Source organism: Oncorhynchus gorbuscha, linkage group LG04 (genome assembly GCF_021184085.1).
Source record: "Oncorhynchus gorbuscha isolate QuinsamMale2020 ecotype Even-year linkage group LG04, OgorEven_v1.0, whole genome shotgun sequence".
Lineage (NCBI taxonomy): Eukaryota > Metazoa > Chordata > Actinopteri > Salmoniformes > Salmonidae > Oncorhynchus > Oncorhynchus gorbuscha.
In genome coordinates, this window is record NC_060176.1 from 38,270,163 (window position 1) to 38,286,486 (window position 16,324).

General features: G+C 46.1%; 1 protein-coding gene across 3 annotated transcripts in view; it reads left to right on the forward strand.

Moving 5' to 3' along the window:
• Window positions 1-16,324, forward strand: part of LOC124034040 (serine/threonine-protein kinase TAO3-like) — a 96,147-nt gene that overhangs the window by 70,412 nt on the left and 9,411 nt on the right. For 2 of the 3 annotated variants that reach the window (XM_046346737.1, XM_046346738.1), the window contains exons 9-16: window positions 870-961; window positions 2,687-2,780; window positions 5,437-5,518; window positions 7,853-8,020; window positions 8,508-8,702; window positions 10,078-10,209; window positions 14,981-15,217; window positions 15,641-15,769. In XM_046346737.1, the coding sequence (XP_046202693.1) occupies window positions 870-961; window positions 2,687-2,780; window positions 5,437-5,518; window positions 7,853-8,020; window positions 8,508-8,702; window positions 10,078-10,209; window positions 14,981-15,217; window positions 15,641-15,769 (1,129 nt within the window). Of the gene's footprint in view, window positions 1-869; window positions 962-2,686; window positions 2,781-5,436; window positions 5,519-7,852; window positions 8,021-8,507; window positions 8,703-10,077; window positions 10,210-13,896; window positions 14,205-14,980; window positions 15,218-15,640; window positions 15,770-16,324 lie in introns of those variants that run through there. The other variant, XM_046346739.1, reaches the window with a different exon arrangement.

A 16,324-nucleotide genomic window follows, 5' to 3' on the forward strand; every position in this document is an offset into this window, starting at 1 on the left:
GTCAATATCTTAACACTGATGCAGTGTAAAGCTATATCTTGTGTTGTATTTGTATACTCTTGTATGTTCTTGTAGCTGTTATTTGCCTAGGTTCATCTCCATTGAGACCTAGTCCAAAACATCTCCTTTGTGGGAATTCTGTAACATACTTGTCAGTACCTAACACACTACAATGGGGCATTTCCACACCAGTCCTGGGGCCTCCCCAGAATGCACATTTTTGTTCCAGCCCACCAATATCCCATTTGATTCAACTACTCGAGGCCTTGACGATTAGTTGATTAATTGAATCACATGTTCAGCTGGAACACGAATGCGGGACGCACTGGGACCAGATGGCTATGCATCATCATTTACAACTATTTATTATGTTAAAAAAAACAATGGTCATTCACAGACCCTCATAGTAACGCTGGAGACAAACAAGCAAACAAACAAAACATAGGGAGAACTCCCAGAACACTGTGTCGATTCTCCTGATACTCTCTATTCATGACACGCTAAGCTCACAGTGTGCTACTTGTATCCAGCCAGGCTGTTAATTCGACACATAACGTACACCCTCCAGTCTTCCAGCAGCACATTACTCTGACCTGAGCTTCTAGCTAGGCTATCACTGCATACCAAAGGGACTTTAAGATATCCAGGCTTAACAGATTATGAATTTCCACAAATTGAACACTGGTGGTTAATTACTGACACGTGTGTGTGTGTGTGTGTGTGTGTGTGTGTGTGTGTGTGTGTGTGTGTGTGTGTGTGTGTGTGTGTGTGTGTGTGTGTGTGTGTGTGTGTGTGTGTGTGTGTGTGTGTGTGTGTGTGTGTGTGTGTGTGTGTGTGTGTGTGTGTGTGTGTGTGTGTGTGTGTCCCAGGATGGCCCCGGAAGTGATCCTAGCAATGGACGAGGGCCAGTATGAAGGGAAGGTGGACATCTGGTCCCTGGGAATCACCTGTATTGAACTGGGTTAGTGTGCATCTGTTTTTACTGGCTTATTTACATTTCCGTCATTGAGCAGGCACTTTATCCAGAGCAACTTAGTCAGTGCATTGGTACGTACAGTGCCTTCGGGAAGTACTCGTAAACCCTTGACTTTTTCCACATTTTGTTGTGTTACAGCCTGAATTTAAAATTGATTACGTTTAGATTTTGTCACTGGCCTCCACACAATACTCCATAGTGTCAAAGTAGAATTATGTTTTTAGAAATGCTTACAAGTTAATAAAACATGAAAAGCTGATATGTCTAGAGTCAAAAAGTGTTCAACCTCTTTGTTTTGGCAAGCCTAAATAAGTTCACACGTAAAAATATGCTTAAAAAGTCACATAATAAGTATTGGACTCTGTGTGCAATAATAGTGTTTAACATGATTTTTGAATGACTACCCCAGACATACAATTATCTGTAAGGTCCCTCAGTCGAGCAGTGAATTTCAAACACAGATTCAACCACAAAGATCAATGCCTCGCAAAGAAGGGTACTTATTGGTAGATGGGTAAAAAAAAAAAAAAGAATAGCAGACGTTGAATATCCCTTTTAGCACGATGAAGTTATTAATTATACATTGGATGGTGTGTCAATACACCCAGTCACTACAAAGATACAGGGGTTCTTCATAACTCAGTTGCTTGAGAGGAAGGAAACTGTTCAGGGATTTTACCATGAGGCAAACAGTTAATTGAGGATGGATCCACAACATTGTAGTTACTCCACAATACTAACCTAAATGACAGAGTGAAAAGTAGGAAGCCTGTACAGAATAAAAAATATTCCAAAAGCAGGACAATAACGTAAAACACAAGGCCAAATCTAAACTGGAGTTGCTTAACAAGAGGACATTGAATGTTCCCGAGTGGCCTAGTTACACTTTGACTTAAATCGGCAAAGAAAGTCTATGGCAAGTCTTGAAATTGGCTTTCTAACAATGATCAACAACCAACTTGACAGAGCTTGAATAATCTTTAAAAGAATAATATGCAAACATTCTACAATCCAGGTGTGCAAAGCTCTTAGAGACCTACCCAGAAATACTCACAGCTGTAATCGCTGCCAAAGGTGATTCTAACATGTATTGACTCAGGGGTGTGAATAAATATTTCTGTATTTAATACATTTGTTTTCACTTTGTCATTATGGGATATTGTGTGTAGATGGGTGAGAAAATACATCTATTTAAGCCATTTTGAATTCGGGCTGTAACACAACAAAATGTGAAATGCGTCAAGTGGCACTGTGCCACTACTGTAGTTCGCTCCCCGTCCAGCATTGTCCTGCAACTAGTGTACATCTCAGAAGGCATCGTTACTTGTTAGGAAAATTAACTTTTTATGGCCTTCCTCAGAATGTCAAAGAAACAAACAGACATAGCTAGACCATCTTGGACTTCCCCATCTAGAGAGAGCAGTGACACACTCCTGACTGACACATGACAGTTGATTCACAATGTTGCTCAATCATGTGTTTGTCATGTGATTACCATGGCCCCTTGTGTGCTACATGTGTACACACACACACACACAGATACACACACAGACAGATAGAATAACATTGTCAAGGTCAAAATAATATATGATCTTTCCTCATGTTCAACCAGATATGATGACCCCCTCCCTTTCTCTCTCTTCCTCTTTCTTTCTCTACTCCCCCTTTCCATATCTTTCTCCTTCTCTCGACCTCTCTTCCTCTTCATAGCGGAGCGCAAGCCTCCCCTGTTCAACATGAACGCTATGAGTGCCTTATATCACATCGCCCAGAACGACTCTCCCACGCTGCAGTCCAACGAGTGGTAAGTCCTCACCATCCCTCTGCTGAGCTGTGTGACCACACACACACACACACACACACACACACACACACACACACACACACACACACACACACACACACACACACACACACACACACACACACACACACACACACACACACACACACACACACACACACACACACACACACACACACACACACACACACACCCTCTCATTTCCCTGGAAGTCCCAGTCTGTCTCTTGTGTAATTACCTGAGGGGCCGAGCTAAGGCCTTTCCTATTTAAAGAACCAAGCCTCAGGCTAAACTCACAGGCTACTACTGTACTGTACCATACACCAAACCACACTCTGCGGGAGGGAGAGATGAAGGTAGGGCGTGAGGGAGGAATGAGAGTGGGAGGGTGAGACCGATAGATGGGAGGTAGGCAGAGAGAGGCCTGTCTCCCTGGATGGAGACAGACAGCTAGACAAATGCAGGCTTGGAGGCAGAGAGTGTGAGGGGAGGAAGAGGGAGACTGTTGATGCCCTTTGAATTTATGGTGTGATGACTGCCAGGCAGGTCAAGAGGAGGATCCAGTCAAACATGACTCTGTCAACATTTACAATGTCATGATACTACAGGGGGGGGTTGTACTCTACTTGACCCAAATAATGATGGATATAGGACTTTTTTCTGTTTTTATTGAACCATTTAACCTTTATTTAACTAGGCAAGGCAACTAGACTGATATGGCTCTAGGAGTACATTCCTTTCAACAAATAAAGAATCTATAACACAGCTAAAACAAGTTGCAGCATTTGCATGAAGGTGTAAGTGTTGTGTTTATTTTCATAGTCCACGTTCCTTACTGAGAAAATCGATTTGTGTGATTCCAGAAACCCAAAGCAAACAGATTCACAAGTAGCACATAGCATATTTTGACAAATTAGCATTAAAAGCAAGCCTTAGTCTTGTACTGAAGAGAGTGTGTGTGTGAAGCAAGGTTATGGTCCTCCCATAGAGATACAATATGATTTAGTTTTCTATTTCACACACACACACACACACACACACACACACACACACACACACACACACACACACACACACACACACACACACACACACACACACACACACACACACACACACACACACACACACACACACACACACACACACACACACACACACAGTAGTCAGTGTATTGTTGGGGGTGCTCCAAATAGGCCTCTATAACACAGACAAATCAAATGTTATTTGTCACATGCGCCGAATACAACAGGTGTAGATCTTACAGTGAAATGCTTACTTACAAGCCCCTAACCAACATGATGAATAGCTATAGAAGCACCCTGGCTTTATCCTGACTGAAAGGTGGGGACGTGGATATACATTCCCCTATGTATGTGTTTGGACAGTGAAGCTAAAACTTTTAGGCTCTATACACCAACCAGCATTTTGGATTTGAGATCAAATGTTTTACCCGTTTTGAAAAGAAAGCTCTTTGTGGTCCCACCATTTGACGGTATCATACGTATTTGGACAAATTCAATTCGTGTATTGAATGTCGTCCAACGTTTAGTATCTGGTCCCCTATTCCTAGCACACAATGACTACATTAAGCTTGTGACTTCTCAAACTTGTTGGATGCATTTGCAGTTTGTTTTAGTTGTGTTTCGGATTATGTTATGCCCAGTAGAATTGAATGGTACATCATGTGTTGTCATTTTGGAGTCCCTTTTATTATAAATAAGAATGGAATATGTTTCTGAACACTTCTAAATTAATGTGGACCCAACTATGATTACGTATAATCATTAATGAATCATGAATAATGATGAGTGATACATTTAGAGGCATAAATGTCACCCCCCCCCCAAAAAAAAACATTCGAACCTCCCTTTTATTGGTAATGGTGAAAGGTTAGCATGTTTTGGGGGCATGATCTTTATGCCTCTAAATGCACTCATCATTATTCACGATTCATTCAGGATGACCTGTAATCATGGTAGCATCCACATTAATGTAAAAGTGTTCAGAAACATATTCTATTGTTATTTACAATAAAAGTGACTCTAAAATGACACTACATTATTTACCATTCATTTCTACACAACCAAAACAGACTCCAAATGCATCCAACAAGTTTGTATAGTCACAAGCTTGATGTAATCACTGTGTGCTAGGAATATGGGACCAAATACTCAACTTTTGATTAGATTGAAAGGGCTACAAGTGAATTTGTCCAAATACTTATGACATCTTCAAATGGAGGGACTAGATAAATAGTGTTCACTTATAAAAGGTCAAATGGATATGTTTGAAAATACAATCAAACAAAGGGTGACATTCTGTACTGTCAGTCACCTCATTAACGATTTAGCTTCACTGTACAAATAAATAAATAAATATTTTTTATTTCACCTTTATTTAACCAGGTAGGCAAGGGAGTGTATATATTTTTACATTTGAGTAATTTAGCATGCACTCTTATCCAGAGCGACGTAGTTAGTTAATGCATTCATCTTAAGATAGCAAGGTGAGACAGCTATTGCCTTTTATTCCTGTCTAATCATGGTTGTATTCTGTTTTCTTCCAAATCCTTCCACCTCTTCACCTCCACTCCATCTCTCCTTCCCTCATCTCTCCATCGCTCCACCTGTCCATCTCTCTATCTTTCTACAAGGTCGGACCCCTTCCGGAGCTTCGTTGACTACTGCCTACTCAAAATTCCTCAGGACAGACTCTCGTCGGGGGAGCTGCTGCGAGTGAGTGCACTTCCTGTTATCTCTGACAGAGGCTGTGGCCTCACTTCCTGTGTCCAGTCTCTCAAAGACCATCTGGATGAATGCTTCCAAAATGGCACCCTATTCCCTAGTGAGAGAGTTAGACTCACAAATATCAACCACCCCCAGCTATGCTACATACGTTTGGAGTGTAGAGCCAATAGAATAAAAAATGCTTCACTGTCCCAATAATTACAGAGGGCACTGTAAATGCACTACTTTTGACCCAATGGGACCTGGTCAAAAGTAGCACACTCTGTAGGGAGCCATTCAGATACAGCTGATGATTCACTGCCTCCCACAGCTGTAGAGAAAATAGGAATGAAAGATTCCACAGGGGTTAAGATGTGGTGTTCACATATGCACACACACACACACACACTGATCCCACAAGGGTTAGGGTTTTGTTGTTAAGCATCTTTGAACCCTTTTTTTTGTTTGTTTTTAACTTGCGCTGTAGTACACCTCGTGTTGGAGGTTCATAAGACATCCATAGTGTGTGTGTGACCATATCCCCTTGACACACAATGAAAGCTAAAGTCAGACTGACTGCCCCCACAGACCCATGTGTTACAGTACAAGATCAGTCAGTTGTGTGTCAAGGTATTCTGCTAGCTAGCCTTTGTTTGTACATCCTGATTGGCCAATCCTGTGTGTGTGTGTGTGTGTGTGTGTGTGTGTGTGTGTGTGTGTGTGTGTGTGTGTGTGTGTGTGTGTGTGTGTGTGTGTGTGTGTGTGTGTGTGTGTGTGTGTGTCTGACCATGTAATGTAGAGTTGATCTTTTTGTTTGTTTGGCTGAGAAGTAATCCTATTGGCCTGCTAAGAGTTTTATGTTCTTGATTGGTTGTCACACTCTCTCACTGGCGTGTCGGTCTTACCTGGCTGCCCAAGGAGGGGTTAGTGGGCTAGAGGGGATGAGATGGTGGGGGCTTGTCTGGAGATCTGGGTAGAAGTAACCCTTATCCCTTAGGTGCAGATCTAGGATAAGCTTTCCCTCTCCCAAATCCTAACCTTCATTATTAGTGGGGAAAAGGCTAAACTGACCATAGATCAGAGTCTCGTAGGCAACTTGCTCCTAATCTGACTCGGGGCAGGGGGCATCCAGATCACCGCCCCTCAAGCCCCTGATTAATACAAACACACACACACTCATTGCCCTCTGCCCCTCTTTGAGCTCTTTAGGAGAAATCAGGTCACTAATCTCTTTCCCTTCAGGTTCCACTTCCTCAATATAGAGTCAAACTTCGCTTCCCATACTCCTTTACTCCTACACCCAACCAAAACTACACTACCACACTGTTCCCACGATCTTTGGAGAATCGCATGGTTGGGTGCATGCATCGAAAAAATGGGTGAGGAAAATGTAATGGGGTGAAGGGAAAGGAAGACAAGAATCCCATCGGTCCGACTCCGTTCATGGTCCCCAGGATAGTTTTTTTTTGTTTTTTTTTTCGGGAAAGGATTACTCTGAAGATTAGTCCTCTCTCTCTTTTTATATCTCTCTCTCTCTCTCTCTTTTATATATCTCTCTCTCTCTCTCTAGCCCCCTGGTACATGGCAGCTCTGGTTTTCTCACTCACACTTTCGCTCCGCTCCCTCTGTCCGTTTGTATGAAAACGGGAAAATGTTTCCCCTCTATTTCCAGACGATGATGTCATCCTTCTGAATCAGAGAGTCCATTACAATACTCCAGCCAGAATCTGTCAGATAGAAGGGAAGGTGTGTAGGGCGAGACATACATGGTCGTTTCAGCCCCCAAGTGGTTGCATACATTGCATTTCCACTAAGCAGTCATTTAGCGCTACCGGTCAGTCCCATATGAACACTATTGGATGGAGTATTTTCTTTTTACACATTTTTTTCTTTTTTCTGGTAAGCCAGCACAATAAACTCTATCTAGGTTGAATAACCAACAGGCGCCCTCTAGTGACCAATGGGAAAAGAGCGAGAGAGAAATAATAATCACATCGAGTATTGATATATTATTGATATACAAAACATGTTTATAATACCATGGATTTATAGGGCTGTGTTATATCAGATTAAACATTTAAAAGAGGTCTTCCCCCATATTGTGGACCTGTTTCTACACTTACCCTGACTGCCCTGTCAACACCCTTAGACTATTTATTTGGTACATATCTTACATATGTACATACTTTATAATCAGACAGTCAAACAGACAGACACTGTGTATAACTTCTGCCCTCTTTTGCTCCTGTCCACCTGCAGCATGACTTTGTGTATCAGAATCGCCTCCTGCGGATCCTCATGAATCCTAACCTCTAAGCCCTCCGCCCTCTCTCCTCTACCCAGCATGACTTCGTCCGTCGGGAGCGTCCCCCACGGGTCCTCACGGAGCTCATCCAGAGGACCAAGGATGCGGTGCGGGAGCTCGACAATCTGCAGTACCGCAAGATGAAGAAGATCCTCTACCAGGAGAAACACAACGGACCCATGGGGGAGAGCCAGGAGGAGGAGGAGGTGGGCTAAACACCACTTAAACAAACCATGTTCACCAAAGATAAAATGAGTAGCATATGTGTGAGGATAGATTTTGCTTCTTGAGTCAAGAAAGGCTTAAACCTCAACTGAACTATTCCTGTTTGGCACAAAAAAAGATAACGGTCACAGAGGAGGAATATGTGTCTCAGAGGTCAGCAAAGGTTGACACGGAGAAGATACCTATTCTTCTGTTTACAGGTCTTGAACCAGGCCCACGGGTAAAGTAGTACTCACACATTCGAAGTAATGTCAAATTGACCATTAACACCCATTTGTCTCAAACAAGGCCATTTCAGACAGATAAGACAGTAGCTATGTCCTATAGTCATGTGTGTCTGGCCTAACCGGGGCATTATGCTTGAGTGTGTCACACAAATAGAAGCGTGTGGCACAAAAGTGTTTGTGTGTCTCCCACAATTCCCTTACTGAATACTGATCCCCATCTCCTGCTTCTGTCTGTCTCCAGGAATCTGAGCAGGCCAGCTGTAAGATGAACAGCCTGGGCAGTAATCACTCCATCCCCAGCACCTCGGTCAGTACAGGTAGCCAGAGTAGCAGCATTAACAGCATGCAGGAGGTCCTAGACGAGAGCTGCTCCGACATGACCATGATGCACCATGACTACGACAGCACCCTCGAGTCCTCCGCACACACCAAGAAGGTAACACTGACAGAGCGAGAGGGAGAGAAACACACACACACAAGCTAGCAGACACACGTGTGTACACAGGAAGAAGGTAAGACTCATCTATCACTATCAGTGAACCGCCAGGTAGTCACCCACTCCAAACCTACTCACGTCCTCAAGGATAGCACAAACAAACAGGAACACACATGCCAATAAGCTACTGCTCATCTAGTACCCTCAGCCAGCAGCCACCTACACCAAACTTCAACCCACGTCCTCAAGATTGACAGCTCTCAGGGGTGCATCAACACACAAACAGGAAGACTCGCACTAACGAGTGAGCTTCCACACGATCACTCCAACCCACGTCCAAAGAAACACACAAACACACACAACCCACCTCTGAGGTTGATCATACGATCATACTGTTCACAAACAAACCTAGCGCTGTTAAACATTGACACCATGGAAACCAGACACATTTTTCTCCCGCTCCAAAATCCTGCTTAGCTTGATTCCTATAAATATGCTCTTGATAGACACACACACACACACACACACACACACACACACACACACACACACACACACACACACACACACACACACACACACACACACACACACACACACACACACACACACACACACACACACACACACACACACAACACGGAGATACACAGAGCCGGAGTTCATCAGTGCTGTGAATCACACCCTCAGAACAAAGATGCCCTCTCTTCTCCTCTCCGCTGGCGTCTCCATGCAGGCTGAGGTTGACACACTGCTGAATGCCTGACATTCACTCTGAATACTCTTTGTCTCGGGCATCGTAGCACAACACACACACACACACACACACACACACACACACACACACACACACACACACACACACACACACACACACACACACACACACACACACGTGCGCGCTTCAAACAGCAGCAGATTATGAGCTGCCTGTCATTCCTCATCTTTAGCCACGTCTTGTTCCTTGTCTTTGTCCATTTCATCTGCCTGCGATGACGGACTGTTATTAAAAATGTCACTTGGTGTCTGGGTTGACGATGTGCCACAAGACAACCGTGGGTGTAGCAGAACATGAGGAGGTGACAGACTACTGTCTTGTCTATAGATTATAGTTCCTTTTCTTATGTAACTGGTCATGAACTATGTACTGTAGTGAAGTGCAGTATCGGCATTATGGCAATAAAAGATTACTCAAGCTCCAGGTTTATACTATAACCATCACACTTCGGGTTGAGTTTAATCCAAAACCTGTTCAGTACCATCCAAAAGTGCCCCTGGATTTTGCCATTTTCTCATCTGGTTCTGTACACAGTGAAAGTTATACTATTGTAGTGACAGGCCATGAAACTCAAAAGTGTATCTTCTCTTTCGTCAGGACCACGGGTATAACTGGGATGATGGTGTGAAACGTGACCACAGGCCCGAGCTGAGACCAGCCTCCTCAGACAAGAGCCAGGCACACAACTACCGCCACAACAACTTTTCTACCATCAAATCAGCATCGCTGGTAAGGGTCGACACACCTTTGTCTCTCTAGCTTCATCTGTCTCACTCTCTCTGTGTCCACTATCCACCATCAAATCAGCATTGCGTGTAAGGGCTAACATCATAGTTTTGCTCTCCCTGGGTGACATCATGTCTCCCCCATTTCTCTGTCCATCTTTCCCTCTTTTTTTCCCCCTTTGTCCGTCTCTATTTCCCTTTGCGTGTCTTGCTCGCTATCCTTCTCTCTCTCTAGCATCCTCCTTCTCTCCCCTTCCTCATTCTTCTCATTCTCTTCCTATTGTTTTCTCTCTCCTCTCTGTACTTTCCTTCCTGTCCTCCCCTCCTGCTCTTTAATATTGCTCTCGCCCCTCCCTCCCTCTCACTAGACCCCTTTGTCTTCTCCCGGTCCTTCACTATCCTTCCGTTCGCCTTCACCTCCTCTTCCCCTCCCTCCCTCTCTTCTCTCCTGTACTTTTCCCCTCACTAATATCAGTCTCATACCCCCTCTGGTTGGGGGGGGGGGCAGGCAGTATGGAGTAATATTACCATCCTTGCCTTTCTCTTTCTCTCGCCCTCTCCATGTCTGTTGTCATGGTTACAGGGCTCCAGTAAGCAGCTATCTAGAGTGGTAATGGTGTCTAAGGTCTGTCTACCACTAGTTTTAATTGTAGTATTTGTTTCCTTCCGATCTCCTGGTTTCTGGACTAGCTATAGCACTGGGGGAACTGGGAGGAAGCAGGGTTTCTGTGTGTCTATGTCCTTAACATGCCATGTGTTACAGAGCTTTACTGACTGATAGTGGAGTGTTTTCCACCGGTTAGTGCTTTCTTTGTCATTTGTCAATACGGACCCTTTCTTTGTTGTTGACAGTGTTCATCAGTTAATCCGAGTTAATTGGCTGTTTTAGTTCTTCTCCAAAAGAGGCAGGTTATAGTTGCATTCAGACAGCGTGTCGTCTGTTGCTGCTGCGACGACTCGATGACATCATCTCTTTCTGGCTGGCGCGAGGCAAGCACACGGCCCCAGATGGACCCTGCACGGCTCTCGCTCAGACTGGAAAGAGCAGGTGGAGGGAGGAAGGGAGACAGGGAGAGGGGGAGGGAGACAAGGAGAGGGGGGAGGGAGGGAGAGGGGGAGGGAGGAAGGGAGACGAGGAGAGGGGGAGGGAGGGAGAGGGAGGAAGGGAGACAAGGAGAGGGGGGGGGGAGGAAGGGAGACAGGGAGAGGGGGAGGGAGGAAGGGAGACAAGGAGAGGGGGAGGGAGGAAGGGAGAGGGGGAGGGAGGAAGGGAGAGGGGGAGGGAGGAAGGGAGAGGGGGAGGGAGGAAGGGAGAGGGGAGGGAGGAAGGGAGAGGGAGGGGAGGGGGGGAGGAAGGGAGGAAGGGAGACAGGGAGAGGGGGAGGGAGGAAGGGAGACAAGGAGAGGGGGGAGGGAGGAAGGGAGACAGGGAGAGGGGGATGGAGGAAGGGAGACAAGGAGAGGGGGAGGGAGGAAGGGAGAGGGGGAGGGAGAAAGGGAGACAGGGAGAGGGGGAGGGAGGAAGGGAGACAGGGAGAGGGGGAGGGAGGAAGGGAGGGGAGAGGGGGAGAGGAAGGGAGAGGGGGAGGGAGGAAGGGAGACAGGGAGAGGGGGAGGGAGGAAGGGAGAGGGGGGGAGGGAGGGAGACAGGGGGAGGGAGGAAGGGAGACAGGGAGAAGGGGGAGGGAGGATAAGCAATATATAATGACAAAGAAAAAGGGAGGGAGAAGAGATGAGCGGCTGGGATGAACAGAAAAGAGGAGAGAGAAACAGGCAGACAGACAAGAGAGACAGATGGAGAGGGAGGGAGAAAGACTGAAGAAGAAAGAAAGCGAGAAAGAGCGGGAGAGAGGAGAGACCGACACAGACAGACAAATGGACAAGAGAGCGAGTCAAGTAGGCAGAGAGGAATGAGACTGAAGGCAAGATAGAAAGTGAGAAAAAAGCGGGAGAGGAGAGTGTGGTGTGCTCTGTCTGGTCTCACTGAATGAAGTGTTAGATGGCGGTTAAGAGGAGAGAGCAATGGGGGGGATGGAGAGGGAAAGAGAAGAGAGGGATAGTGAGCCCCATCTGGAGGAGAGAGGGATGAATGGGGTTATTACAGGTCAGCCAGACTGGGGAGACCGAGAGATGTTAATATAACATAGCATGTATTAACACTTTTTATGCCCATCTGAGATCTGTATATGTTTTGGTTTAGTCCACATATACAGTACTTTAGTTTGTTTATTTACATTAGAATATTTATGGCTCTATTCTATAGACAATGCTAACAGTTTCAATCCAACCATGCTTTGCTAAATGTTGCACATGTCAGTTACGTTTGGGTGTTGCACCAGTCATACACTAACAAGAGTTTAGATGTGGGCAAAGGAAGGGGCTTGCCTTTTGTCGACCGGAACGTTGGTTGGCAGTTTGTAGACGGATGAATCTCAAAGGTTTTGGTTCTTAGTAACAGTCCCCTGTTTAGAATGTCAGTCTATCTAGTGGTCTTCTATAGGGACAGAGACCGAGAGGGATCTAGAGAGAGAGGGGGAGAGAGAGAGAGGAGAGAGAGAGAGAGAGAGAGAGAGGGAGAGAGAGAGAGAGAGAGAGAGAGAGAGAGAGAGAGAGAGAGAGAGAGAGAGAGAGAGAGAGAGAGAGAGAGAGAGAGAGAGAGAGAGAGAGAGAGAGAGAGAGAGAGAGAGAGAGAGAGAGAGAGAGAGAGAGAGAGAGAGAGAGAGAGAGAGAGAGAGAGAGAGAGAGAGAGAGAGAGAGAGAGAGAGAGAGAGAGAGAGAGAGAGAGAGAGAGAGAGAGAGAGAGAGAGAGAGAGAGGACCGAGGTCCTCTCTATGGGGACAGACGGAGATGTAGAGGCCCCAAGCTTATCCACAGGAAGAGAGGACTACTGTCTGACGGGGGCATTCTGAGGCCGCTGTTTCTTCTCTTCATCCTGATCACTTCACCATATGTCACTTAAGCTCTGTTTCCCCTATCCACTCCTCAAACACTCTTTTGGCCTTTTTATTTTTGACAAAATTCTAAAAACCTGTTTTTGCCCTGTCATTATGGGGTATTGTGTGTAGATTGATGAGAAAAGGGCTGTATAACGTAACAAAGTGGGGAAAGTATAGGTCTAAATACTTTCCGAATGTTAACACAGAATAAACACAAAATAAATCAAACTTTACACACAAGACTCCCTTGTTTAACCAGATCATTGACTTAGTGGCTGACCTGACAAACAAATACAACAAACAAATAAACCAACCAAAAGGTCCTTCCACCATTGTGTCCCAATGTCTTAATAACATTTGACCTGGAAGTGTTCCCTCTGGAGCGTGATTCCCTCCTTTGAGCCAGGCTGTGTGAATGGCGGTCACATGACGTGACTTGGCCCTTGGTGGCAGCGTGGCAGAAAGCAAGTGACTAGGATTGGCTCTGCATTACAGTAGGGGTATTGATTCAGATAGATTAGGAGGGGATCTCCCTCTTTCTCACCCTCTCTCTCTCTCATTCTCCCTCTCCTTTTCTCAGCCCCCCCTCTCTGTCTTCGTTTCTGACAACACTTCTCCTCACCCTCTCTCTCTCCCTCCTCTCCCTCTCTCAATGAGGCTTTCATGTGACCCACCTGCTGAACGAGCGCCGCTCGGCCCCCAAAGAGCCCCCTCTGTTCTGCCTTCCCATGGAGCCCGCTCCCTCTCCCTCCCTCATTCACAGTTCACACGCCTGCCCCTGTGTTGCTGCCCCTGTGTTGCTGCCCCTGTGTAGCCCACAGCCGCCGTGTTTGTCCAACGTCGTTTGTCTAAACGTAAACCAACCAGCGCAGTTCTTGCCGATTTTGTTGCTGGGTTGGGTAAAGCTGAGCTGAGGGGTTTGGGTGTAGGAAATGCCACACAGGGTTTCTGGATGCTTGCGCGGTTGTTGAACATGAACGTCGCCATGATGCTTGGCCTTAAGAAGATGAGTTATGAGAAGATGAACGACTACTATGGGGACCTGGATAGTCCCTTTTGTCAGGTTTGTTTTGTCCTCAACTCTTTATATTGTTGTGATTTTGATTTACTTGGCTTAAGCCCTTGGCACCTATAAGGAACATAGGCCATTGACAAATGTCTTCCATCTCACTCTGTTTTGGGCTAGTTTTTACAGGTTTTGCACCTGTTAGATTGTTGTGAGGCTGGTAATAACGCAGTGGTCAAGAGCATTGGTGTTGGTTGGCTTTGTACTGTGTAGGGGGATTGATCAGTCGGCAGGGTGGTGTTATAAGCTAAGCGGTCGGTGTGACTTTGTTAAAGCCTCTCAAACCTCTTTAACCAGCTCTGTCATATTGAGTGTTTACAATGTACATCTTTGACTGCCAGATTAAGATGTTTTTTGTTGCGTTGTCCTGTTTCTTCTTACAGTATTAACTCCATGCTCTCTAGCTTGGTGTTGCTTTGATGTTTCCCAATGTTTATCCGGGCTTTGGTAATGCATCCAATGTTTGCAGTTAGATGTCACTTCATTCATGGTTCACATTAGATCTTAGTCCACTCATAAGGTAAATCTATGCTGAGTAACCAGTTAGAATGAAATCAAATCTGCATGAACAGGGAACTGCTAAACCTTGAAGACCAAATGTGGAGGTTCTCCTAGCGTAGCATGGTATACCTGCTCGGGCTCCGTTCCAGTGTCCCCACTAGTGGTGGCCTGCATACCATCCATTTCCTGTATACCACTCCTGGCTGTACACCTTCACTCTTGACCTCTGATCTCTGCCCTCATTGGCCTCACTGAACCTTTCCTTTCGCCAGGTGACCAAGCAGATCCATGAGCATGAGCAAGAGAATGAGCTGCGGGAGCAGATGTCGGGGTATAAACGTATGAGACGGCAGCACCAGAAGCAGCTGATCGCTCTGGAAAACAAGCTGAAGGCTGAGATGGATGAACACAGACTGAAGCTGCAGAAGGAGGTGGAGACCCAGGCCAACAATGCCTACATAGAGCTGGAGAAACTGGCTAAGAGACACACCGTCCACTGTGACAAAGAGGTAGGTTTGGTTGGGGGGGGGGGGTCCAGGGAGGGGAGTGGTTGGGGGTCCTGACCTAGAGAATCTGGCCTGTCCTAGAGAAGTGCCATGCCGTCCTCACAGAAAAGGTGTCTGGGGAGGTGGTGTTAACCTTCTTACTTTGGGGAGAGGGCAACTCACTCATGTTATGGGTTGGGCATTGCTGCCACCCAATGTCGAGTGGAAGTTAAAAAGCGAACTAGGTCATCTGTAACTCTGCAGACTAGGCTAACATCCATGATCCAGCATGCTCTCCTTGTCATACAAGAACACCTGGAGGAATATAAGCCATAACAACATTAGGCATGTGTTTTCTCGCTCTGTTCCTCTCTCCCATATGAGGCCCCTTCACAGCTAACTAACATCTCTGCCTATCTCTCCCCCTGCCATCTTAACTCCCCTCAGATGAAGACGACGTCAGCAGACGAGAAGAAGTTCCAGCAGCAGATAGTGGCCCAGCAGAAGAAGGAACTCACCACCTTCCTAGATAACCAGAAGAAGCAGTACAAGCTCTGCAAGGAGAAGATTAAAGAGGTCCGCAACGCTATGTTTGTTTATGTCCTCTAGCCAGCCCCTGTTTCCTGCCTCTAGCTGTGTGTCTGTTTGTGTCCGCTAGCTAGTACTGTACCCCCTTTTCCCCTGCCTCTTGTATAGTATGACTGATCTCAGCACCCTGAATCACAACAGACAACAGAATGATACATTTGGTACGCTGTGTTTTGTGCTGGATGGAATCAGCCCTCCTCCAAATACATACATACATACATACATACATACACACACAAACCTGCAAATACACAAACATACACAAGTACAGTATTTCCGTCATGCCTTTTACTGAGAAGGAGCTGAGTTTGGGCCTCCCGAGTGGCCCAGCGGTCTAAGGCACTGTATCACAGTGCTAGAGGTGTCACTACAGATTCGGGTACGAACCCGGACTGTGTCACAGCCGGCCGCGACCGGGAAACTCATGAGGCAGCGGGTCAGGGGAGGGTTTGGCCAGCCGGGTTGCCCTTGTCCCATCGTGCTCTAGCGACTCCTGTGGTGGGCCGGGCGCATGCATGCTGACACGGTCGCCAGTTGGGCAGT